This window comes from Phocoena sinus, chromosome 19, assembly GCF_008692025.1.
Source record: "Phocoena sinus isolate mPhoSin1 chromosome 19, mPhoSin1.pri, whole genome shotgun sequence".
In the NCBI taxonomy this organism is placed as follows: Eukaryota; Metazoa; Chordata; class Mammalia; order Artiodactyla; family Phocoenidae; genus Phocoena; species Phocoena sinus.
The window spans coordinates 7,707,479-7,733,079 of NC_045781.1; the positions used below are offsets into that span (position 1 = coordinate 7,707,479).

General features: G+C 51.0%; 1 protein-coding gene across 1 annotated transcript; it reads right to left on the bottom strand.

Annotated features, from left to right (window-relative positions):
- Positions 1-454: 454 nt before the first annotated feature.
- ZSWIM9 (zinc finger SWIM-type containing 9) lies at positions 455-25,571 on the bottom strand. Its single transcript, XM_032613797.1, has 4 exons — positions 25,369-25,571; positions 23,996-24,271; positions 14,807-15,119; positions 455-3,011 (listed from the first exon to the last, which is right to left on the bottom strand). Exons 1-4 carry the CDS (start codon positions 25,551-25,553, stop codon positions 822-824), a joined length of 2,964 nt encoding a protein of 987 aa, XP_032469688.1. The 5' UTR covers positions 25,554-25,571; the 3' UTR covers positions 455-821.
- Between the last annotated feature and the right edge of the window lie 30 nt (positions 25,572-25,601).

Consider the following 25,601-nt stretch of genomic DNA (forward strand, 5'->3'; position numbering starts at 1 on the left):
ACAAGCCAAGAACTCAGCACAGAAACCAAAATACTGTTTTATTCCAATCTTGAAGCACAGACGTCCAGAGGGTTCCCCTCCCCCACTGCAGAGCCGCCAGCCCATCCCACCAGACTCCCAGGGCCCCTCTTATTCTGCCTCTTCCGGGAATGACCAACCAGAAGGTGAAGGGGATCCAAGACTCCAGGCCTTAGAGAAATCCCCAAGTCATTCCCCTCTCGTTTCTTCTCTCCCCCCTCTCCCATGCCTTTTCTTTGCCATCTCCTTTTTTTCTTCCCTCTCCTCCATCCTTGTCTCCTCCTCCCCTCCCCCACCCCCTCTCCTTTCCTCCCTTCCCATTTGTCCCCATTTCTTTTCCATTTCTGCCTCTTTTCTTGTCCTCTCTCCTCCATGTCTGTGTCCCCTTTGTCTTTCCTCCCCTTCCCTCTTCTTCATTACCCCCCGTTTTTCCCTCCTCCTGCCAGGCTCTCCCCACAACCTGGTGTCCTCCCCTCCCCCAGCTTTATCCCCTTCCTTCTCCTGGCCGGACCTGACCCTGTCTACACCCTCTCACCACACATTTCCTCTCTGGAGGGAAGCCCTCAGAATCCACCCTGGTCACCACCATCTGCCACAGCTGCGGCTCCAGGACCTCCGAGACCCACACCGTCTGCCTCCCCTCGGACCCAGAGAGGCAAACTGCCCAGATGAAGCCGCTGGATGCCCCAGGAGGTGGACGGGGGGACTGGGGTGGCCTCCTTGGGCTCAGCCCCATTATCTTTGGGATCGAAGGATGCCCTCCCGCCCCCACCGTGGAGGGTGACGGGCAGGCGCGAGCAGGCTCAGGGCTCGGGGGCTCTCCCCCAGCAATCCCTGAGCAGGTCCATGTGGAATAAGGCTGCCCCTGTGAGCAGGCGCGCGGCGAAGAGGTGGCGGCAGGGCAGACGCCGGGCGGCATGGATGGAGCAGCTGCAGCGCGTCAGGGCTCCGTCCAGGAAGAAGTCCGAGGTGCCGTCCTTCAGGGCAAAGCCAGCTCCTGTCCAATGGAAACCGCGGGTGCCGTGCTGCCGGGCGAAGGCCAGCTCTTCGGCCACCAGCTCTGCCAGCTCTGGCCCGCAGGCCGCTCGGAACTTGGCCAGGGGCTCCCAGTCCACTTCCTCCTCCTCCGAGGGGCAGCAAGGCCTCTTTGATTCCCTGGGGCCTTCTCCTCCGCTTCCTTCCTGTGCGCTCTCTCCGGCCGCCAGGTACATCCTCCCTGTCACTGCCCACTCTGAGTCACCCTCCAACACAGTCCCCACAGGAGTGCTGCACGTGACTCCATTCCCCAGCCCTAGACGGCCCCCTGCTGTGTCCCCACACTCCATCCCCTGCCCTCCTCTGCTCTTGGGGCCCCCAGCCTGGGCTCCCCCTCCATCTCCATTCTCCAGGCCTGTCACCCTTGTGTCCCCAAGCTGGACCAGAACTACATCCTCCAGGTCCCTTCTTCTTTTGACACCCAACCTCACTGCTCGCTCTTCTCTAGTCTCTGGCCCTCTCTGCCTCACATCTCCCCCTTGGGGCCCCCTTAGGTCTCCGTTCTCGGGGACCAATTCCGAGGGCTTCTCCACATGGACCCTCCTCCAGTTTCTGACCTCCAGCCCCCTTTCCTTCTCTGCTTCCAAATGCAGCCCCTTCCAGTCTCTGGTTTTCAGTCCACTTACCCTCTCATCGTGCAACTGGGCCCCCCTCCAGGAGCTCCCGTCAAGACTGCTGGCTCTCTCATAATCGAACAGGGTCCCCCTCCCGTCTGGGGTCTCCAGCAGCCTAATCCTTCCGTCCTCCAGCTGGGCCAGCCTCCAGGTATACTCTTCCAATCCTCTCAACCTCTGGTCCTCCACCTGGGCCCCCCTCCAGATATAACCTTCCAGACCCCAGTCTTTCTCAGCCTCCAGCGGGCCCCCCCTCCAGTCTCTGATCGCGGGCCCTCTCAGGTGCTCGTTCTCCAACTGGGACCCTCTCCAGACACTCCCCTCTAGCCCTCTCACCTTCTGGTTCTCCAAGTGGACCCCTCTCCAGTCTCGGATTTGCAACCCTCTCCCCTTCTCACTTTCTACCTGAGCCCCTTCCCGGTCTCTGGTCTCCAGCCCTCTGGCCCACTCCTTCTCTAACTGGGCTTCTCTCCTAAAAATTCCTTCCTTCCGCGCCCCGCCCCAGTTTCCGGTTTCCACACCCTTCATCCTCTCGTTCTCCACTTGGGCTCCCCTCCCCAGCTCACCCTCCAGCCAAGCGCCCCCATCGTCGGACACATCCGGCGCCGCCTCCCCAGCCGCGTCGGCCCACTGCATGGCCACCAGGTCGCGCAGGCACTGCGCCACGCTGCGCGAGGGGCTCAGGCGGCGCAGCAGGCGCCGGCGGTGGCCGCGCACCAGGGCGCACGCGTCCAGGTCGCGGGCCGCCTCGAAGGCGCGGAAACGCACCCACATGTCCCGGCGCGGCGCCCAGTTGCTCTCGAAGTAATCGACGAAGGCGGCCGGGCCGTGGGCGCGCAGCTCGGCCAGCGCCTCGGCGTAGGCGGCGGGCGACAACGCGCCCGCCAGGCGACACAGGCGCGGCCACAGGCCCGGGTCCTCGCGGCCGGCGCCGCCCAGCTCCTGCGCCTTGCTGAAGAGCGTCTCCAGGCCCTGCGCCCGGCAGATCTGCACGCGCGCGCCCGGCAGCAGCTGGCGCACGGCGGGCAACTGTGCCGCCACTTCGGGCCCGGCCGTGAGGCAGCGCACACGGCCCTTGACGTCGGGCGCGCTCTGCAGCAGCGAGGCCAGCGCGAAGCGCAGCAGGCTCGGAGTGCCGGGCCGCGCCACGCAGCAGGCGGCCTGACGCGCGCGGCCCGCGCCGTCCACGCACAGCACCGCCAGCAGATCCAGCGCGCCCTGCAGCCCCGGCAGCCGGTCCACCAGGAGCATGCGCGGGAAGCGCCGCAGCATCGCCCGGGTGCGCGATGTCAGGAAGAACACGGTCTCTACCACCGCCTGGTCCTCCACGAACACCAGCTTCACCTGCGGGCGGGGGCGGAGAGGCGGGGAAAGAGGTCAGGAGGTGCCCTGGGTCGCCCCGCCCACGATTTCCCCGCCCTGGGGAAACGGGACTCCGTTCATTCATTCTTTCATGCGTGCGTGCATTTCTGACCAGCAGGAGGCAGTGCAGGGGAATGATTAAAAACGCGGATTCCGGATTGCCTGGGTTTCCGATGCCGGCACCACCGTCTAAGAGCTGTGTGGTTTTGCCCACTAGACAGCCTCTCTGAGCCTCAGTTCCCCCTACTAGGAACCGGGTATTCATTCCTTCCTGCGGTCAGAGGCGCTCTAGGGCAGTGGTTCTCAAAGTATAGGCTCTGGAGCAGCAGCGTCAGCATCGCCTGCTGGGACCTTGACAGAAATGCATACTCTCAGGCCCACCGCAGCCCTGCTGAGTCAGAAATTCCCGAGGAGGGGCCCAGCAATCTGCTTTGACAAGCCCTCCCGGGGATTCCCACGCGCGCTCAAGTTTGAGAGCCACTGGTCTAGAAGTAAAACGCATAGACTGTGGAGCCAGATTGCTTGGGTTTGAGTCCCGGCCTCACCAACGCTTTTAACTACGTGACTTGAGCTCTCTGTGCCTCAGCTTCCTCCTTAACCTCCTCCTTTCCCAGTTTCCCCTTCTGGGAACTGAAGAGTCATTCTTTCATGCATGGAGGGTTGAGTCCAGCATAGCGTCTGGAGCCAGACGGCCTGGGCTGAGACCCTGGAGCCCCCATTTCCTGGCTGTGTGGCTTTCCGCAACTTCCCTGACCCCTGTCTCATTTGCAAAATGATGACGATGAGAGTGTGATTGGACGGATGAAATGAATTAAAGGATTTGGAACGTTGCCTGGCACAAATATTAATATTTTTGAACAGTACTCACCCAACAAATAGTAAGTGATCTTGAAGTGTTCCTTATTACTATAACTATCATCCCTGCTTAAAGATCACGTGCTCGTGAAGGTCTTCTCTGACCAGCCCGTCTTAGCGGACACCACAGCTCTCTCTGGATGCTTCCGGCCGTGGCACTTACCACCCTGAAGCGTGTTCCATCGTTATCTGCTGCTTTGCTTATTGCCTGTTTGCCCTCCCTAAGATGTAAGCCCCACAAGGAGATTGCTTCATTTGGCTTTTGCATCCCTTGATGCTTTGAATGGCTCCTGGCCTGAGCCACAGCTCAATACATCCCGAACGAGTGAGTGAATGAATGTGTGAATGTGAGAATGTGCAGTGATATCCACTGGCCGTGTCTCTGGAGTGGAAGTTCAGGGAATCCTGGCTTGGAATCCTAGTTCTGAATCCTGGTTTTGTCTCTTCCTAGCTGTGAGACCTCCGGCAAGTCACTTTCCCTGGCATTTTTTTTTTGGCTGCGCCGAGCTGGCTTGTGGGATCGTAGTTGAAGCGTGGAGTCCTAACCACTGGACCGCTAGGGAGTTCCCTCCTCTGGCATTTTAGCTTCAGTTTCCTTTTATGCAAAATGGGAATATATGTCTATTTAACGCTTGCGGTGAGGCTAAATAGAGATTATCCGTGTCCAAAGCTTGGAATGATGCCTGGCATGTATCAAATCCCAGCTATCGTTACCGTCTCACGTGAGCGCTCAGCAGCATTCAGTACAGTGACCCTGTCCCCCTTCTGGAACGTAGGTCTCTTTTGGCTTCTGTCACCCTGAAAAACTCGTGGCTTTCCTCCTTCTTCCCAGCCATCTCCTCTGCAGTCTCCTTTGCTTGCCCCTCCTCCTCTGCTCCACCTCTAATGCGCTGCAGAGCTCGTCCAGGCTCTCCCCTCTCCTCTCTCGTCTCTAGGCTCAGCCAAGGTGATCTCATCCAGTTACATGGCCTTTAGCATCTCTAAGCTGGTAACTCGCAGTTCTGTATCTCCAGGCTCCAGACCCACCTACTTACCTGTCTGCAGCAACATGGACCCTTAGACAGCTCACTTGTCCCTTGAGACTGATGGCCCGAAGGCACCCTTGATTCTCACTCCCCACCAACCTGCCCCTCCTTGGTCGGCTGTCTCTTCCGCAATGGCTCCACCACCCACTTTACAGCTCAGGCTCCGGCACTCAGGGCTGATTCTTAGCTCTTCCGCATGCAGCCCATCCCCAGATCCTAGCGGCGACCTTCAGAATCTGACCCCTTCTCCCCACCCCCACGGCCACTGGTCAGAGCCATCACCATCTGTCACCTGGATTATTGTAGCCGCTTCTGCCTGGGCTCCCTGTCTCTCCCTGTCCCCCACACCGCTGCTGGGGGGCATTTTCAAGACTGACCAGATCAACCCCTCCCCTCCTTAAAAACCTTTCCCAGAATTTCCCATCACCCTTCAAGTCAAATCCAGAGTTCAGGCCACAGCTGTGCACTGGGCGATCGGGCCCTTGGGCCTCATCTCTGTCCTTCTCGTCTGCCTTGGCCTCAGCCACTCTGGCCTCATTATTTTTGCACAAAAGCCACTTAATGGGGTAGGGAGATTAGCAGCGATGAGCTAGGGTCCCCTATACCAGGCAGATGGCTAAGACTGTTTCAGCCAGGCCCTGCAGAGCTGGCCCACAGCTGCAGAACCAGGATTGGAATACAGTTTAAACACAGATCTCTCCACAAACCATTCTGCCATAATCGGACCTCGTCCTATGAAACCAGTTAAAATGCAATGCACAGTTCTCCACTTTTAAGACCAAAAAAAAAAAACCAAAAACAAAACCCAAAAAGCCAACAACAACAAACCAACTCTATTAAGAAAAAAAAAAAAAAGTCCAGTGGAGTCCAAAAGGAGCAAGAAAATTGCTTTCCTCACCCTAAAATTATACATTCAGCATTTTAAATAGAAGAGGCATTCAATAAATTTTATAGAAAAGCCTAGTCAGCTTACCACTGAATTGGTTACAATATCACTATCATTTTTTTCACCCATCATTAATTTTTACACCTACTATTACTTTATGATTTAATTTATCTTAGCAGATATTTCCATCTAGGACAGTTTTGTCCGATACAGTAGCTATTTATATTTAAATTAAGATTTTAAAAGATATAAAAATCAGCTTGCTCAGTCACACTGGTCATATTTCACTGCTCAACAGCCACGTGAGGCTAGTGTCTATGGGGCAGTGCAGATAGAGGACATTTCCATCACCACAGAACGTTCTATTCGACGGTGCTGGTCTAGAAACTAACGTAAAGATAAAAGTCATCGGATGTTAACTAGACTTACTGGGGTGATCATTTCACAGTATATACAAATATCAAATCATTATGTTGTACACCTGAGGCTAACAGAATGTTATAGGTCAATTACAGCTCCAAAAAAAAAAAAAAAAGGATAAACAACAAGGTCCTACTGTATAGCATAGGAAATTATATTCAACATCCCGTGATAAACCATAATGGAAAAGAATGTATATGTGTGTATAACAGAATCACTGTTCTGTACAGCAGAAATTAACACAACATTGTAAATCAATTATACTTCAATTTGAAAAAAAGAAACTTTTAATAGGCATAATGGGTTAAAAAAAAAAAACCTTACATGTTTCTATAGTATTAGGTAAGTTCTTACCTTTTTCTCCTTGGGAAAAGGAATAAGAGAAAAGTAAAAACAGCAAAACGTATTTGCCTTGAGACTTTTCTGGAGCTGGCCAGCACTTGCCTAATTAAAAGCTGACTTTCATTCTTAAAGAGAAAACCTAGATTTCTGATCTTGAGTTTTCTTTCTAAAGAGGGCACATAAGCTTTTCTTGCACAGCCATTTGTTCATTAAACTGCATTTACTGAGCACCTACTGTGTGCTTGACACTGTGTTAGCCTTGAGGAGAGAGAAGGGACTGAATGAGGCAGGTGCAAGTCCTGCCCTGTTGCACTGGCCAAGTCTCCATGAACAATAACACGACTAGTGTTGCTTTCAGCCGAGAGGCCCAATGACTGGATAGTTAAGGGTTCCTGGATCCTGGAGCCAGACCGTAGGGATCCAAATCCAGGTTCTTCCTCTTACTAACTGTGAGGATTTATGCATCAGCTGTGTGACTTAGGGAAAGTGTCTGAACTTCTCTGTGCCTGAGCTGTTCCCATCCACAAAGATGGGGAGTGTAACTGCATTGACCTTATAAAGTTGCTATGAGGATTAAATGGGCTTATCTGCATGAAGCATGGAGATCAGTGCCTGGCACGAGGTCAGTGTGTATTGAGTGATAGCTGTTATTATTATTATTATCATCTGAGCGTGGAGGACATGCTAAAAAGAAAGGCTAATGGGACAGAGGTTGGTGTGTGGTTGCTTGTGGGATCTTAGTTCCCCAACCAGGCATCAAACCCAGGCCCATGGGGCAGTGAAAGCGCCGAGTCTTAACGACTGGACCGCCAGGGAATTCCCAGTGTGGGGTCCTCTGACTGAGCGAGGGTGATTGCTGAGAGGGGACCATTATTTTCCTTATATTGCAGATAGGGAAACTGAGGCTGAGAGATTCCAGGTTTGCAGTAAAGGATTAACTCAGCAAGTCTGGGTTATCCAAACCCCACACCTTCCAAAGAAAGGTCTGGCTCTTTCCTGACTCCTAGGAGACAGCCTCTAAGCCCTTGGAATGTCCTGCCCGACAGAGTGTCTTTGTTCACTTGGGGGGCTTGGGCCACTCTAAATAGTCTCTTGATAACAACTGGTTTATAGTGGGGGCCTTGGGCTTGACCTCCAGAGGGGCTGGAGACTGAGGTCAGCCACCCAGGCAGTCATATCTACACGACCAAACCCCAATACAAACCCTGGACTCGAGGCTCGGGTGAGCTTCCCTGGTGGGCAATACTCCGTGCGCGTTGTCACACACTGTTGCTGGGAGAAATAAGCACTGTCCATATACCTCCACTGGGAGAGACCACTGGTCTCTCCTGGACCCCACCCCATGCGCCCCTTTGCTGAGTGTACTCTGTATCCTTTAATAAACTGTAACCGTGAGTATAATGGCTTTGCTGAGTTCTGTGAGTCCCCATTGAACCTGAGGGTGGTCTTAGGGTCCCTGACTACACCAGGGAAGTGACTTGCTCCAGATCATGGTGCTAACAAGCAGTAGGGCTGGGATTCAAGTCCAGGTCATAAAGGATGGTGGGGGGGGGGGGAAACAAGGTGTGGACGGAGATGTGTGGGTGACACTGGAGGGGTGTGGTGACATGTGATGAAGGTGGGAGGGGGATACATAAATGAATGAATTTCTCTACCAGATGTTTACTGAGCAAATCAGACATGCCAAGTGCTGCTCAAGCACTGAGGAGGGCCAATAAGACACCTCTGAGTGGGAAGAGAGAGCCTGCAAACGAAAGATGAATAAATATGAACAGGAGATTTCACGTGTGTAAAGTCCTGGGGAGAACTAACCCCCCAGTTCCAAGGCATTAACTCTTTCAACCTCCACAACAATCCTGCACACCAGGTCCTGTTATCACTATCCCCATTTTTCAGATGGGGAAACTGAGGCACAGAGAGGTTCAGTTGCTTGCCTGGGGTCACACGGGTAGTAAACACCAGAGCTGGGATTTGAATCCAGGCAGTTTGGGCCCAGGGCCTGTACAGCTGACCACTAGACTCTTCACGAAAGTGATCGCACGGGCCTGACACGCAGGCTTCTGGGTTGAGGCGCAGAGTGGATGGCGGGGCACAAGCGGGGATGGAGGGGCACAAGCGGGGATGGAGCAGCCCAGGGAGGAGCAGACTGGAGGATGGGAATGATCGGGAGTACCATCTTAGACACGCAAATCGGTGGCACAGGGATGCATTAACCATAGACCAGATTCCACAAATGTGGACATCAGAAACCATGCCACACAACACTCCCTACCCACACCTCTTCCTACGTTCAGGTACACAGACGCCTTTTTCATGTGAACAGAATAATACTATTCTCTAGACTGTTCCCCCGCCAAAAATGAGGGAATAAAAATAATAGCTAAATAGCTAAACCATATAGAGCTTCCTACTTTCCGGGCACTGTTCCTTACACACACACACACACACACACACACTCACTCACCCTCACACAACAACCCTAACAACTATGATGTAGTGTCTATTATTATCCCCATTCTATAGATGAACAAACCAAGGTCTGGAGAAGTTACATAACTTGTTCACAACTTACTGGATGTTCCCCAGCCAGGAAGTGGCACAGCTAGAATGTATATAAAGTTTTTAGTGTATATCTGTACAAATAAAATCAAGTTTTTAGCTGCTACTGTATCACCCCCAAAGTGGCTGGCCTGATGTAAAAATAGGCTATTGGACACAGAGAAGATTCCCTTGGGGAGCCAGGAAGAGGCAGAAAGGCTGAGACTGAGTCACAAGAGTCCAGGGTAACTACAGAGCAGGCGAAACACAAGCCCCAGATTCAGACAGGGCTCTGGGAGACCCTCAGCGAAACAGCTCTATAAGCCTGTGGTTGTCTTTCTCCCTGTGCCAAGTAATGGTGGGTTTCTCCTGTCCTGGGCACTTGGCAGGACTGCATCTCTCTGCCCCGCTGCAGTTCTCCACGGTCACGTGACTTGCTTTGGCCAATGAGCAAGAAATAAAGTTCAGTGAGGTAAGCCACTGAGATTCCAGGGCTGGTTGTTACTAAGGCAAAACCCAGGCCATCCTGACTGTCACATCTTAGGACACTCATCGCTCATCCCGAATTTTTCTTTTCTAGAGAGAAACAGATCAGTGTGGCACATTGGGACTATTGTCTATTTTTTATCTTCTCTTTTAAAATGAATTATTCAAATGTGCCAAAATTCACAAGGTCCCAAAGTCAAATAATAGAAAGCTATCCAGCACTGGGTCCTCTTCCTACTTCTATTTTCTAACCGCTCAGCGGCCATGGCTCACGGGCCCAGCCGTTCCGCGGCATGTGGGATCTTCCCGGACCGGGGCATGAACCCGTGTCCCCTGCATCGGCAGGCGGACTCTCAACCACTGCGCCACCAGGGAAGCCCCATTCGTTATTCTTATGTCCATCCACATCTCTTGCTGTTCTTCTAGATTTTCTTTATGTGAATACAAGCAAGCCACCTTTATATTCTTATTTTCTCCGTTTTATACATACAATATACCATGTACATTGTTTTGCTCCTTGCTTTTTTTTTTTTTTTTTGTAACTGAGAGATCTGTTCAGATCCGTTCCTAGAATTGTTCTCACTCTTGCTTAAAGCTACATAGTATTCCAGTCATGTAACCATTACCCATGGGTGGGGTTTGGCTGTTTCCAATCTTACTTTCACGAACCCCGGTGATTAACCTTGCGTGGAAATCATTCAGCATCTGCGCAACTACATCTGCAGGATAAATTCCCAGCAGTGGGAGAGGGAGTGGTCAAAGGGTGAACGGCTTGGTCATTCTGACAGATATTGACAAAGAGTCCTCTGCTGAGATTGTACCAGCTGACCAGTTAGTATTCTTAAAAGTAGCACACTCAGAGCAACTTTCGCCTTTCTCAGAAGCCAAAGCGTACACATGAGAGAGGGCTGCAACGTTTCTGTGCAGGATCCGTCTTCACCCAGAAAGCCAGTTGGCTTGCTGGTTACCCTGGAGCCTGCCAGAAAGGAGATGGGATTAGATTCCTCAGCCCATCATCACGGCCTCAGGGCAGATTATAAAAGGTCTTAACACCTCCTGGGCTGAAGCAGCCACTCAGTCTTGCCCACAAACGGTGGTTGTGGCTTTGGGGTACACTCTTCTTGTCTGACCCCCTCCCAAGAGCAAGTGAACGACCTCAACGCGGGAGGTCCCTGGCATTCAACTTCTCAAATATAATCGCTCCTTCAGGAAACTGCTGGAAGCAGAGAGAATAACACCCAGAGCTCTTTTGCTATATCTTATAAGTGAAAAAAGCCAGGTGAAACTTCCATGTAAAGGTGACAGACTGAACACATCCTGCTAGTTTCACTCCTTCCTGACCTTCAAGTACCTCTATAGAAAAGGAATTTTTTTTTTAAGTTATAGAGGCATTAGGAAAGGAGACAACAGGACCCAAACTTCAGAAGTTGGAAAGCAGATGGACAAGCTGACCACCGCTCCCCCCAACAAAAAAGAAAACAAAAGCAACCTCCCCAAAAAACCCCATCAGTTGGGACCAATAGCAGAGTCCTCAAAAGGAACTGGCAAACCCTGGCAGTGTGGGGAGGTTAAAACAAAAGATATGAGGGCTGTTTTAGAAGCAGTTAGATCTGTTAAGCTTTTTCTCACCCCCAGGTGGCTGGAGATTTATTCTGTGGAGGCGGTAAAACAGAGAGGGTTGCTGGCCCTGGGGACATCGGGCCCATCTGCTGGCGGAAGAGGGGGGAGTGGTTGTTCTGTGCATCTTACTGATGGAGGGCCAGCTCCCCAGCTCTCTTCCCCAACATGGATCCCAGAAGCTGGCAGCCTGGCCTTAACCTGCCAGCCAGCCAAGTGGCTGGAGTTTTCTCAGGGTGATTTGACCGGCCCCAGAGGAAGAACAAAAGATGCTACCATCTGGCACGCCTCAGTATACAAAGCAAGATGCAAAAATGTGGGTATAACGTGCAACCTTGCTGGGGGAGGGGACAAGGGGAAATAAGGTTAAAAATAAAGACATGCAAATGTATCTGTGTATAGAGCTGTGCTGTTCCATCCAGAAGCCACTAGCCACATGGGACTGTCGAAATTTCCATTAATTAAGTTAAATTAAGAATTCAGGGGACTTCCCTGGCGGTCCACTGGTTAAGACGCCATGCTTCCACTGCAGGGGGCACGGGTTCAATCCCTGGTCGGGGAACTAAGATCCCACACGCCGTCCATTGTGACAAAAAAAATAAATAAATAAAAATAATAAAAAATCAAGAATTCAGTTCCTTAGTCATACTGGCCATATTTCAAGCACTCAATAGCCACACCAGCTACCCTACTGGACAGCGCAGACACACATCATTTCTAGCATCACAGAAAGTTTCACTGGACAGCACTGGGCCATAGAACAGAAAGATATATAAAAGATGGATAAGCCACTGATACTCCAGCGGCCTCTGAGGAGGGGCCCTGAGGGGCAGGAGGTGACAAGGGTACTTTTCACTACATACCCTTTTGTACCTTTTGAATTTAGGACCATGTGAATGTCTTACATATTCAAAAAGCCAATTTAAATGTTTTAAAAAAGGAATAACCCTTTCACTGGTCTGTCTCTTGGTTTTCTAGAACTTCTTCATTTCTTTTAAAAATATTAAGGTGGGGGCTTCCCTGGTGGCGCAATGGTTGAGAGTCCGCCTGCCGATGCAGGGGACACGGGTTCGTGCCCCGGTCCGAGAAGATCCCACATGCCACGGAGTGGCTGGGCCTGTGAGCCTTGGCCACTGAGCCTGCGCGTCCAGAGCCTGTGCTCCGCAACGGGAGAGGCCACAACAGTGAGAGGCCCGCGTACCGCAAAAAAACAAAACAAAACAAAAAAACCCACAGAAATAGACCCACGGACATAGAAAACAAACTTATGGTTACCAAAGGGGAAAGGCAGGGGGAGGAATAAATTAGGAGGTTGGGATTAACATATATACACTACTATATATAAAATAGATAACCAACAAGGACCTACTGTATAGTATGGGGAACTATACTCAACATTTTGTAATAACCTATAAGGGAAAAGAATCTGAAAAAGAAGAGATATGTTTATATGTATAACTGAATCACTTTGCTGTACACCTGAAACTAACACAATATTGTAAATCAACTATAATGCGATTAAAAAAAAAAAAAAAAAAAATTAAGGGGCTTCCCTGGTGGCACAGTGGTTAAGAATCCGCCTGCCAATGCAGGGGACACGGGTTCAAGCCCTGGTCCGGGAACATCCCACATGCTGCGGAGTAGCTAAGCCCGTGAGCCACAACTACTGAGCCTGTGCTCTAGAGCCCGTGCTCCAAAACAAGAGAAGCCACCGCAGTGAGAAGTGTGTGCACCACAACAGAGAGTAGCCTGTGCTCGCTGCAACTGGAGAAAACCCAACACAGCCAAAAAAAAATAAAATAAATAAAAATAAATACATTTAAAAAAAAAAAAAAAAAATCAAGGTGGGGCAAATCACAGATCCAGGAGCCAAACTTGGTTTAGGGTAGATTTCATGACAGCGTCCAAACTGGGCGTTAAAAGGATGATCCCTTGACATTGACAGCTTTCCATTATGAATATGCTGCTTCTTGCAGGGGCGACCCTACATAGGGTGTTTCCAGGGTAGAGCTAGAACTGACCGGGAGGGGCCCGAACCTCATTTCCAAACTGGGGAATAGCAGAGTGGTGAAGAGCATGGCCTTGGATCCAGACTGTGTGGGTCTGAAGTCCAGCTCTGTGGTTAAGTAGCTGTGTGACCTCGGGCCAGTTACTGGCCCTCTCTGTGCTTCAGTTTCCTTATTTGTAAAGTGAAGATGAGAATGGTGGATTCCTTTCTCATAGTGTGCTAGTGGTATTTAAATGGATTACAATTTATAAAGCACTTAGGGTAGTGCCCAGCACGTACTAAGTGCCTGATAAACGTTTCCTAAATTATTATCAATACTATGTATGGATAGAGGGCTGGGTTTCTGTTGGTGGCTTGAAAGAGGGCTGGTTACTGGGCATGAGATGGAGATGGGGGGAGTGCTCTGGACTTGATTCTGGAGAGTGGGATCACGCCTCATCTCAACCCTGAGTTGGGACCTCTTCCATGCATGAGAGAAAAGCACAGCCCGAAGGAGAAACCAATTTTCTTTCTTTCCTTCCCTTCCTTCCTCCCTCCCTCCCTTCCTTCCTTCCTTCCTTCCTTCCTTCTATCCTTCCCTCCAAACCCACCCTAGCCCTAAAGTTGGATCAAAGCAGAAGAAAGATTCCTCGTGGAGGAGCAGTATTCTCACCGTTCCTCCAGCACACGGATCTCGTTCCAGCCTCTGAGCCTTCGCACTGGCTCTTCCTTCTGCCTGGAACTCACTTCCTTCTGAAGACAGAATGGGGGATCCCCTCCCTCCAGTCTGTCTCCTTTGCTTCACCATCATGTCCTCACAGAGGCCTTCCCTGACCACTCACATTAAAATAGCACCCTTACAATTGTCCATGCCCTCGCCCTATTATTCTTTACCATTCTCCTCTCCAATCCATCGTATTATGTCATGTAGCACCCTCCCTAACTAAGACATGATCTGGGTGGTGGGCACAGGGGTGTTTTTAACTTTGTAAACACTCACCAAACTCTATACTTCTCATTTGTGCATATTCTATGTGTGTCGTTTCAGTTAAAAACAAATTTTTTTTTTTAAAATAGCACTTTCCATCACTCTGGATCCTCTTCCTCCTAGCCCAACCCTAATGACCTGATACCATATTTGGATGCGTCTATGATTGGTTTCTCCCCGGACATGCAAGGTTGTAGTAGCCAATCGCTGCAAGTGGCTATTTACATTTCAATTCGTGAAAATGAAATACCATTTAAAAATTCTGTTCCTCAGTCCTACTGGCCGCAGGGCAAGCTCCCAATAACCACGTGTGGCTTCGGGGCTACCATACTGGACAGCGCGGAATCACAAGGTATTCGCATCACCGCAGAAAGTTCTAGTGGAGGGCGCTGCCTTAGGGGATGAGTTCTCTGAGGGTAGGGACGGGGCCACATCTTACAGGCGGCCGCCCCCGACCACCACCCCATGCCTCGATAAATCTTGAATGAATACGCGAAGGAATGAATGAAAGGCGTGAATGGATGAGTGGGCGGATGGATGAATGAATGAACGGCCCGCGAGTCTTGGGCGTGCCTCTCCGCAGCCGCGCCCCGCCCCCCCCGCCCCCACCGCCTGCTTCTCCCGAGACCCCACCTTGGCCTCGGGGTCGGTGCGGAAGAGCCCCTCGAGCACGTGCAGGGCGTCCAGGACTCCGTGGTCGCGGCCCTTGCAGTAGGAGAGCAGGCGGCGCACGTCGGCCGGGGCCACGAACTGCTTGGAGATCTTGTTGGTGGTGCGCACGGGAAGGCAGGCGTTGGCCAGCAGGTGGCCCGGGCGGAAGTAGTAGGCGAACTCGAGCGGGCAGGCCGGGTGTGAGTGGGTCAGCTGGCACTCTGTCACCACGAGGCGGTCCCGCAGCGGGCTCAGCTTGACGATGATGAAAGCCGGGCAGCCGGGCTGGGGGGACCTGCGGGAGGAACGACCACGGCCGCCAGTCACATCACCCTGCTGCCTGCCCTCTTCTGCCTTCTCTCTCCTCTCTCCTTTACTCTTATTATGATTTTTGAACATTAAGAATTGTTTCAAGGAGGGGAAGGGATTCATTAGGAGTTTGGGATTAAAATATACACAGTACCATATATAAAATAGATAACCAACAAGGAACTATACTCTATATCGTATAATAACCTATCATGGAAAAGAATCTAAAAAAAAGAATACATATATAACTGAATCACTTTGCTGCACACCTGAAACTAACACAACATTGTAAATCAATTATATTTCAATAAAAATTAAAAATAAATTGTTTCAAGCATAGAGAAGAGTAGAGGGCCTTAAGAATATGCCAGCTCTGTGACCTTGGGCAGGTCCCTTCAGGTCTCTGGGCCTCAGTTTCCTCTTTTTTTTTTTTTTTTTGAAGTATGCGGGCCTCTCACTGTTGTGGCCTCTCCGTCTCCGGGGCACAGGCTCTGGACGTGCAGGCTCAGCTGCCATGGTTTAGGGGCCATGGCTCACGGGCCCAGCCGCTCCACAGCATGTGGGATCTTCCCGGACTTGGGCATGAACCCGTGTCCCCTGCATCGGCAGGCGGACTCTCAACCACTGCGCCACCAGGGAAGCCCTCAGTTTCCTCTTAAAAGGGAATAATAATTATCATACCTTTCTCATAGGGTTGTTGTGAGGATTAAAAGAATTGATACCTGGAAAGCACTGAAAAACACTGTCTGGAACATGGGGGAGTGCTGTACGTTTGCTAGAATTCTGCACCCACCCCCCCCAGCTCAATTAAAAGTGAATGCATAGTTTATTATACTTACCTCAATCAACTTTAAGAAATAAAACATTTCATATACTCCTGTATCCGCTTTTGATTTAGTGATAACAACACTGCAAGCTGAGGCCTTCTGTGAACGCTGTCCCAACAAAGTCCCCTCCCTCCTTCTGACCCCAGAGGTAGCCACTAACCAAATTAGGTATTGAGCATTCCCACATATGTTTTAATGTATCTATAAACACATGCCACGGAGCAACTAAGCCCATGTACCCCAACTACCGAGCCTGCGCTCTAGAGCCCGCGAGCCACAACTACTGAAGCCCGCGCACCTAGAGCCTGTGCTCCGCAACAAGAGAAGCCACCGCAATGAGAAGCCCGCACACCGCAACGAAGAGTAGCCCCCGCTCACCACAACTAGAGAAAGCCTGTGTGCAGCAACGAAGACCTAATGCATCCAAAAATAAATAAATATTTAAAAATACACATTTTTTAAAAAAAACAGTGGAAGGTATGTTACCAGGTTTTAAAACTGTGTACACATGAAAAGGGGCTCAAACTCATTAGGCATCAAGGGAACACGAATCAAAACCCTAGGGTGGTATATATACACAATGGAATATTACTCAGCCACAAAAAAGAATGAAATAATGCCATTTGCAGCAACACGGATGGACCTAGAGATGATCATACTAAGTGAAGTAAGTCAGACAGAGAAAGACACATATCATATGATATTGCTTATATGTGGAATCTAAAAAAATGATACAAATGAACTTATTCATGAAACAGACTCACAGACATAAAAAACAAAGTTATGGGGCTTCCCTGGTGGCGCAGCGGTTGAGAGTCCGCCTGCCGATGCAGGGGACACGGGTTCGTGCCCCGGTCCGGGAAGATCCCACATGCCGCGAAGCGGCTAGGCCCGTCAGCCATGGCCACTGAGCCTGCGTGTCCGGAGCCTGTGCTCCGCAACGGGAGAGGCCACAACAGTAAGAGGCCCGCGTACCACGCACACACACAAAAAATTATGGTTACCAAAGGCAAAAGGGGGGAGAGGGATAAATTAGGAGTTTGGGATTAAATATACACGCTACTATACATAAAATAGATAACCAACAAGGACCTACTGTATAGCTCAGGGAACTATACTCAATATCTTGTGATAACCTATAATGGAAAAGAATCTGAAAAAGAATATATATATTGTGGGTAGCTGGATCATTTTGCTGCACACCTGAAACTAACACAACATTATACATCAGGTATATTTCATTAAAAACAAAAAACCCTAGGGAGAGGCCACTTTACACCAGCAGATAAAAGAGACTGATAACATCAACTGTTGGTGAGGACGTGGAGCAACTGGAACTCTCAGATGTGGTTGATGGGAGTGTGAAATGGTACAGTCACTTTTGAAAAACGGAGTGGCAGTATCTCCTGAAGCTGAGCATGTACCTCCTCTGTGAATAGCATTTCCACTCAAGATAAATGCCTGCAGATGAGCACCGAAAGATGTGTACTAGAATGTTCATAACGGCACCATTCATATTAGCCAAATACTGGAAACAACCCAAACACGGAACAGAATAGGAAAACAAGTTGTGATATATTCCTAAAAATAACGTACTAATCAACAATAAGGATCAACAAACCATTGCTCTCCCCCCAAACATGGATGATCTCACAAACATGCTGGATGAAAGAAGTCTGACACAAAAGAAGACCCGCCACGTGGTTGTAGTTTATAGAAAGTTCAACGACAGGCAAAGCTAACCTCTGCTGGCCAAAGAGTGGACAATGGTTACCCTGAGTGGTTATGGGGGGGATGATGGAGGGGGGCTTCTTGGCACTGGATGTATTCTGTCTCTTGTACTGGGTGCTGGTTACATGTGCATTTTACTTGGGGAAAATTCATCAAGTTGTACATGCAGGATGTGTGCACTTTTCTGAATGTGTGTTACGCCTTTCTTTTTTTTTTTTTTCCCGGTACGCGGGCCTCTCACTGTTGTGGGCTCTCCTGCTGCGGAGCACAGGCTCCGGACGCAGCAGGCTCAGCGGCCATGGCTCACGGGCCCAGCCGCTCCGCGGCACGTGGGATCCTCCCGGACCGGGGCACGAACCCGCGTCCCCCGCATTGGCAGGCGGGCTCCCAACCACTGCGCCACCAGGGAAGCCCTGTTTCGCCTTTCTTAAAAGTATACTTGGGGGACTTCTCTGGTGGTCCAGTGGTTAAGATTCCGTGCTCCCAAAGCAGGGGGTCTGGGTTTGACCCCCGGTCAGGGAACTAGATCCCGCATGCCGCAACTAAGACCTGGCGCAGCCAAATAAATAAATAAGTAGAAGTTTACTTGGGAAATTTTTGTTTTCTAGCATGATGTTGGGCGGAATGACAGCCCCCCCCCCCAAGGATATTTACATCCTAGTCACAGGAGCTGGGCAATGTTACTGTACATGGCAAATGGACTTTGCAGACATGATTAAATTCGGATCTTGAGATGAGGAGAAGATACTGGGCCCAAGGTAATCACAGGGTCCTTATAAGGGGAAGAGGGAAGCGGAAACGTCAGAGTCAGAGAAAGATTGAAAGATGCTACGCTCTTGGCTTTAAAAGTGGAGGAAGAGGCTGCAAGCCAAGGAAAGTGGGTGGCCTCTAGAAGCTGGAAAAGGCAGCAAAACGGATTCTCCCCTCAAGCTTCCAGAAGAAACGCAGTCCTGCAGACACCTTGATTTAGCCCAGTGAGACCCGGGTTGGACTTCTGACCTTCAGAGGTGTTAGGTCAGACGTTTGTATTATTTTAAGCCGCTACATTTGTAGTTATTTGTTACAGCAGCAACAGGAAACAAATATAAGCATCCCACTCTATATATCCTTTTGTAGCTTGCTTTTTCACTCCTCAGCTCTTCGAGACTTTTACGTTTCATTACTTGCTGCCTAATATTCCACTCTGCAACTCCGCCAACTGTTATGTTGTCTCCAGTTCTCCCTTCTTACAAACAACACTTGAGCGAACACTCTCTTATACATCTCTTTGTGTGTGAGCAAGTCTGTCCCGAACAGCGGTTTTCAAACTGAAGGGCATGGCCCATCACCTAACATCAATTTAGGGAGTGACATCCAGCATGGCAGAAAATGAAAGAGCGCCGCGACTACTGAGCCCACGCGCCACAAACAGAGAGAAGCCCGTGTGCTGCAACGAAAGATCCTGCGTGCCACAGCTAAGACCTGCAACCAAGACCCAATGCAGCCAAGTAAATAAATATTTAAAAAACAAAAACAAAACAAAACACAAAAAGAGAATAGAGGAAAAGAAAATCAGAGTATATTTCCCTGATAATATTTAAATTGGCATCTGTTGTCTGAAAGCAGGTCCATGTTTCTCCAAGGGGAGGTGAGATCAGCATTTTTGGTAGATTTCACGTTTATAGAGCAGGGGTCAGCAAACTTGTTGTGCCAAGGGCCAGACGGTAGATATGTCCTGTTGCTATACTGCAGACACAACCATGGGTGATATGTAAATGAATGGGTGTGGCTGTGTGTTAATAAATCTTTACTTACAAAGATGAGCTGCAGGTTGCATTTGGCCCAAGGGCTCCTAGTTTGCCAACCCTTGTAACATAGACCATCTGGGGCCTGGCATATAGTTAAGAAGCCTGGCTCCCAGGGGGTAAATGCCAGTAGTACACCCCACCCCCAAAATGCTCCTACGTTCTTTCTAAACAGTCCCTGAGGAGGGGGATCCTTCTTAGGATCCACCCTGAGAACCTCCAGTCTAAATACTTAGGAATTGTCTTTGTTAAGTCAGAAGGGGATCCTTGACACACCCCTCTTCTCCTCTATGCACGGAGTAAAACCCCGGAGCCTGACAGATTTAAAAAATCTACATAAGCATTTGAGACTTTTTGCCTAACTGAAAGTAACAAAAATAATGCAAATTCAGAAAAATTGAAAGTGTAAAATCATTCTAAATAAAATACAAATGTGGAGCCACCATGATGGTATCAGATGCAACTCAAACAAATTTCCAACACACAGCCATTTCTGACCTACCAAAATGGCAAGTTCACGGGGTTCTACCCAGTACCTTTGTCTAGAAAAATTCACGGGCTTTGGGGAAACTCTCTGGTTTGACCTCTTTGGGCCTGGGTGTTTCAGCCCCTAGAACAAACCCCCGCTCAGGGGAGCTTACCTCTTCTGGGAAGCCGTGCATCTTACCAGAGAATGGCATGTCCCCTCTGTGGGTTCCCAGTATCCCACACAATGGTCTACGGCAGCCTCAATAGGCCATTTCTCTCCATCTATCTAGGGGAATAATATCACCCCCACCCCCACCCCCGTAACTGTAAACTCCACTTGGGCAGGAATTTTAGTCTGTTTTGTTTACTGCTGTATCCTCAGCACCTAGAACAGCTCCTGGCCCCCGGGAGGTGCTCAGTTCAGTAAACAAATGATGAGTAAATGACTGTATCCCCTTGTCTGAAACCCAGGTGCCCAGGCACACCACTCATCACTCATCCCACCAAAACCACCAAAACCAAGTCCTATCATGTCTTTTAAACTCTCCAAATCATCCACTTTTTTCACATTTCCATTGCAACCATCTTACTGTAAGTTCTCTCCCTCTTCACGAAACATCCTTTCCCTTCATCTAGTTAAGTCCTACTCATCCTTCACAGCATCACTCCTCCAGGAAGCCTTCCCTGACCATCCCCAGGCAGATTCCATCACATATTGGGGTGATGATTTGATTGATGCCCATCTGTAATGAATGCTCCCCACTGAATGTGGAGTACTCCCACTGAAATCCCAGCATCTAAAACATATACACCCTGCACATAGTAGGTGCTCAAAACGAACCTCTTGGATGAATGAACAAACACATGGTACCTAGGACCAAAATATCCTTAGGGTGTCGGCACATTCAACTCTCATAATAACGATCCATGAGTGAAATAAAGAGAGAGGAGAGGGAGGGAGGGAGGAAGAGGGAGATAGAATGGTAATTAAAAACATGGGTTTTGTGGTCAAACTGTGTGGGTCCAAATCCTGGTTTTCCCTCTTAGCAGCTGTGTTATCTTGGGAAAATCCTTTAACCTCTCTGTGCCTCAGTTTCCTGGAAATTGGGGCTAATAATAATACTGACCTTGCAGGGTTGTTGAGAGGATTCAATAAGAGGATTAAATTATGTATATGGTTAGAAAAGGGGCTGGCGCCTGGTAAACAGTTAAAAAAGTCGCTGCTATTTTCAAACATCTTTTTTTCTTCTAAAAGTACCATTGCTAGGACTTCCCTGGTGGCTTAGTGGTGAGGATTCCGGGCTTTCACTGCTGTGACCTGGGTTCAATCCCTGGTCTGGGAAGATCCCGCAAGCCACGTGGTGCAGCCAAAAAGATTTAAAAAGTACCATTGCTTTGTTTTGCACTCCACTTGTCCATTTCTTCTGGATCTTTCAGGTTCTCAAGATCTTTGTGTTTCCAAAGGCTGGTGTATGTTGGGAAAGGTTGGCAATCCTGTTCTAGCAACGGAAGTGCCGTGAGAGGCTGGGGGAGAGTGGGAGAGCACCAGAGCTGGAGGGGGGAAGAGGCAGGGATGGTGATTTGGAGGTCACTGTGCAACCTCCAGGAAAGGCGGAAGGAGCGGCTGGAAAGATGGCCCTTCTGTGAGTTCCCTGGACCCTAGCTCCAGCCACCTGCCTGGCCTCTGGTTTCTCTCCTCCAGTCCATCCCCCATGAGACCCCAGAGGGTCTTCCTACCCCCAGAGCTGACCCTGCTCACAGCCCTCCCAGGGGTCCCCAGTGCCCTAGGATAAAGTCCCAGCCCTTGGACTCAGCCCCGCAGGTCTGGACCTGACACCATGCCAGCCACATGTCCTGCCTTTTCTAATATACTAATTCTCCAGACTCTGTCCTCGGTCCCTGGGCTGTGACACTGGTCAGACCCTGCCTGAGCAGCTAGAGGGATGGAGGGGCTCAGAAGTGATGGGATCCCCATCCAGGGAACATCCCACTGTCCACCCAGTCACCAGGCCCGAGCCCAAGGCACTGTCCTTGCCTCCTGGCTGGCCTGTCACTCCCTCCCATCCCTTCTGCCCCCTGGCTCCCCTCCGATATTTGTAGAGGGACAGTACCTGCATGTAATATGTGCCATGTGTTTAAGTCAAATACTGTACATACACAAATATATAAACAAAGAAAATCCTTCAAGGCTCCACTTACTGGTCACCTCTTCCTGGAAGCCTTCTAGATCCACCCTGGAAACTCTCAGTAGAGCTGACCATTCCTCTTTTATCCTCCTCCATCTCCCTCTTCAACATCTTTCTCACTACTTTGGGCCATTTTTTTTGTGGGGGGGTGTCTTTGTCTCCTACATTAGATCCTGAGCTGCTCAAGGGCAGAGACCTGCTGTCTGGGTTCCACACACCCCTCGAAGAGCATACACACAGTAGGGACTCAGCAAGTGTCTGTTGCTTTGCATTGGGTTCTGTTAACAAGGAGAGATTCCAGATTGGGCCTAAGCTTCCGGCAAGCTCTCGTGTTCTAGGTATCTGGGTGATGATGGGTGTTTGATCCTGTTCTGCTTCCGGATCTCCAAGTCTGTTTCCAGAATAAGCAGTGAGTAAGCTACTGAGAGCCGTAATTCTCACAATAAATGTTTAATTAACTGGTACCAAGTGCTCACCTGGGCTCTCTTCTGAATGACTGGCATGTATTCGCTCATTTAATCCTCACAAAACCTACGCGATCAATACTATTACTTCTCGCCTTTTCCCAGGGAGGCAGCTGAGGCCCAGAAAGGGGACGTCACGAGCTCATTGTCATAGGCTGATCAGCAGTAGAGCCATGGTGGGCACCCAGGCTGCCAGCTCCCTGGTCTGTGCTCTTGACTCCTGTAACAGCTCTCCTGTACCCAGCCGCCCCGTGTTCCAGGCACTGGGTAAACGCCTTCCTGCTCACGGTAACCTCTTAACAGCCCCACGAGGCAAGTACTACGCTAACCCCCTTTCAGAGATGAGGAAACTGAGGCTTGGAGATGAGAAATCTGTTGCCCAAAGAGACCCACCCAGGAAGTTGTGGAGCTGGTCTCAAGCAGCCAGCAGGCAGAGCCTGTGTTCTTAAGTGCACCCCTCTGTCCGTGGCTCCCACCCAAGGGTCTCCAACTCACACACAGACAGGGGCCAGACAGGCAAAACAAGGATGTAGCAAAGGATGAGGTGGCAGAGAGCAGTGGAGTCTGGGGCCAACCTGAGCGCCAATGCCCCGTCTAATTGGGGTGGTCATCTGCCACAAGAGAACAAGGTCTCAGCCTCTTCCCGAGCTTGAAGGGAAGCTGGGAACCCAACATTGTATGGGGAATGTTTAAAATTGGGGTCAATTAGAACACCCCTGGCCACTTGGGTATGTTCCCTAGCCCTCTTGGATTCTTCAAGCCCTTTGTAGCGTTACAGTCGGAGGGAACTATTCGTGACCTTGTTCATATCATGTCAGTCTTCTGTCCGGTACGAAAGTTCCAGAAGGGTGGGGAATTTGTCTGTAGTGCTAAACTCCCCACTCACCCAAATGAAATATCCCTAGTTCCCAGCATGGGACCTGGCCCTGTATTTACTGAATGGATGGATTTCTTTTTTTTTTTTTTCTATTTTTGTCCTGTGGCTTTCTCTGCAGCTCAGCCTCTGATCTCTTTGTAGGTGTCCCAAATCTGGCTCTCACCTGTTTTTCTGGCTGGCTGGTGTCTCTGGTGCCATGTCTCCATGTTTCTGGAATTTTCTTTTTTAATGTCTCTTGGGTGTGTGTGTCTATCTCGCTCCCTGCCTCTCCACGGGTCTCTGTTAAAATCCCTAAGTGGAACCCACCCTCTGTCTGTGCCTCGGTCCCTCCAGCAAAATGGCTCTGTCTCCATCTCAGGAAGCTTCCCTCCTTGACCCTCTCGGCTTCTCTTCAAGGTGTATTTAGCGGTTTTAGTTGGCACCTCTCCCCTCCCAGTCTCTGGGGTGAGGGCTCACTGCCTCCCCCTCCCCCGGGCCGCCCTTCCCCCCCAGCCCCCAGCAGGACAGGAGGCTCAGCTCACGCACCCCACGGCGGGCCGGCTGGGCGCGCGCACGTCCTTGCACACCAGCCGCACGTAGCTGTACTTGAGCACATCGATGAGAGTGTAGAGCGGGGGCGCGCTGGCCCAGCGGCAGCGCGCCAGGTGCATGGAGCTCTTGACGAAGAAGAGCGCCAGCCGCTGTTGGCACCACGCGTCGAAGAAGCGGCTGAACTCGGCCCACGAGAAGAAGGCCCTCTCCCGCAGCTCCTGTTCCTCCTGCCCCGTTGCCGTGCCGGGTGGGGGCTCCATCCTGGGGCGCCTGGGTGGGAGGGGTGGGGAGGACACGCGGGTATCAGATCCATCCCCTCCCAAGGCGTCCTGCTTCCTCCATTCTCGGCCTGCCTCTTCGGTGCTGATGCCTCTATCCAGGTGGGGCCTGGGGCGGGATATACCCGTTAATCTCTATACATGAACCTCTAGCCCATCTATGGTCTCCTTCCACCCCCCTGCTTTATTCCTGGGACAGCTGGAACCTGTCATCCTGATCTCTAACTCCAGTTCTGGTCACCTCCTCCATAAATGTGATCCCTAGGCACAGTTGGGGTCCCTCTCCCAACATATGATTCTTAAACTCAATTGTGGACACCTCCTCGAATGTGTTCCCGGCTTCCAGGTAGGACCGCCTCCCCTTCCAGATGTGCCTCCTACATTTGGCGGTAACCTCTAGTGCCTCCATTCATCTGGAACTCCCCCTTCCATGAGCGTACACAGGGGCTATAACCCACATCCAGCTGTGCCCGCCTCTAAAGATGCTCCATCTCCGGATGTGCTCTGCACATCCAGTCACGGACCTCTCAAGCCCAGTCATATTCTTCATGCACCTGTGGCTCCCTCCTCCCCAGATGTGTCTCAGATACTGGGCAGATGTTGCTCCTCTCCAACATGTGACCCCTATATGAGTTGCCACATCCAGCTGTGCCTCTGCTTCCCAGAGATGCTCCTATATCCAGACTTATTCCCCACATCTAGTATGGCCCCTTCGCGTACAGGTGTGTGCCCCATTCACTTGTGGCCAATTCTCAGAAGTGTCACCAATATTCATCTGTGGTCCCCACCTGCCCAGATGCACCGCCGAGCCCAGCTGTGGCCCCCTCCTCCCATCTACGTCTATCATCCTCCCCCAGATATGGGTCCTCGTCCTAGCATGGCCCGTCGTCCTTAGATGGACTTCATCACCCCAAATGCTCCCCCACGTCCAGCTGCGCCTCCCTCCTCATGAAGCCCCTCCCAACCGGCTCCAGCCTCCGCAACCCCTCCCAGCCCTGCCTGCCTTGGCACCTCCCATCCCGGCTGTCCCACCCAGCTGTGCCTCTCCCCTCCCCCAGATGTGCACCCTTCCCGCCCCTCCCCACTCACCTACCCGCCCCGGAGCGGCGTCCACATCCCACAATGCCCCGCGCCGAGGCCCGGCCCGGCCCTTGCTCCCGGGATGCCCCGCGCGGCCTCCCGCCTCTCTTCCCGCCGTGCGTCGCGCAGCGGCTTCCACCGAATCTCCCTTTTCCCGCCGGTCGCTCCGCCGACCGCCAGCCACACCCACTCATCCAGAGCAACAGAAGGCTCGGGGCTGTTTCCCAGCGTGCTCTGCGGGA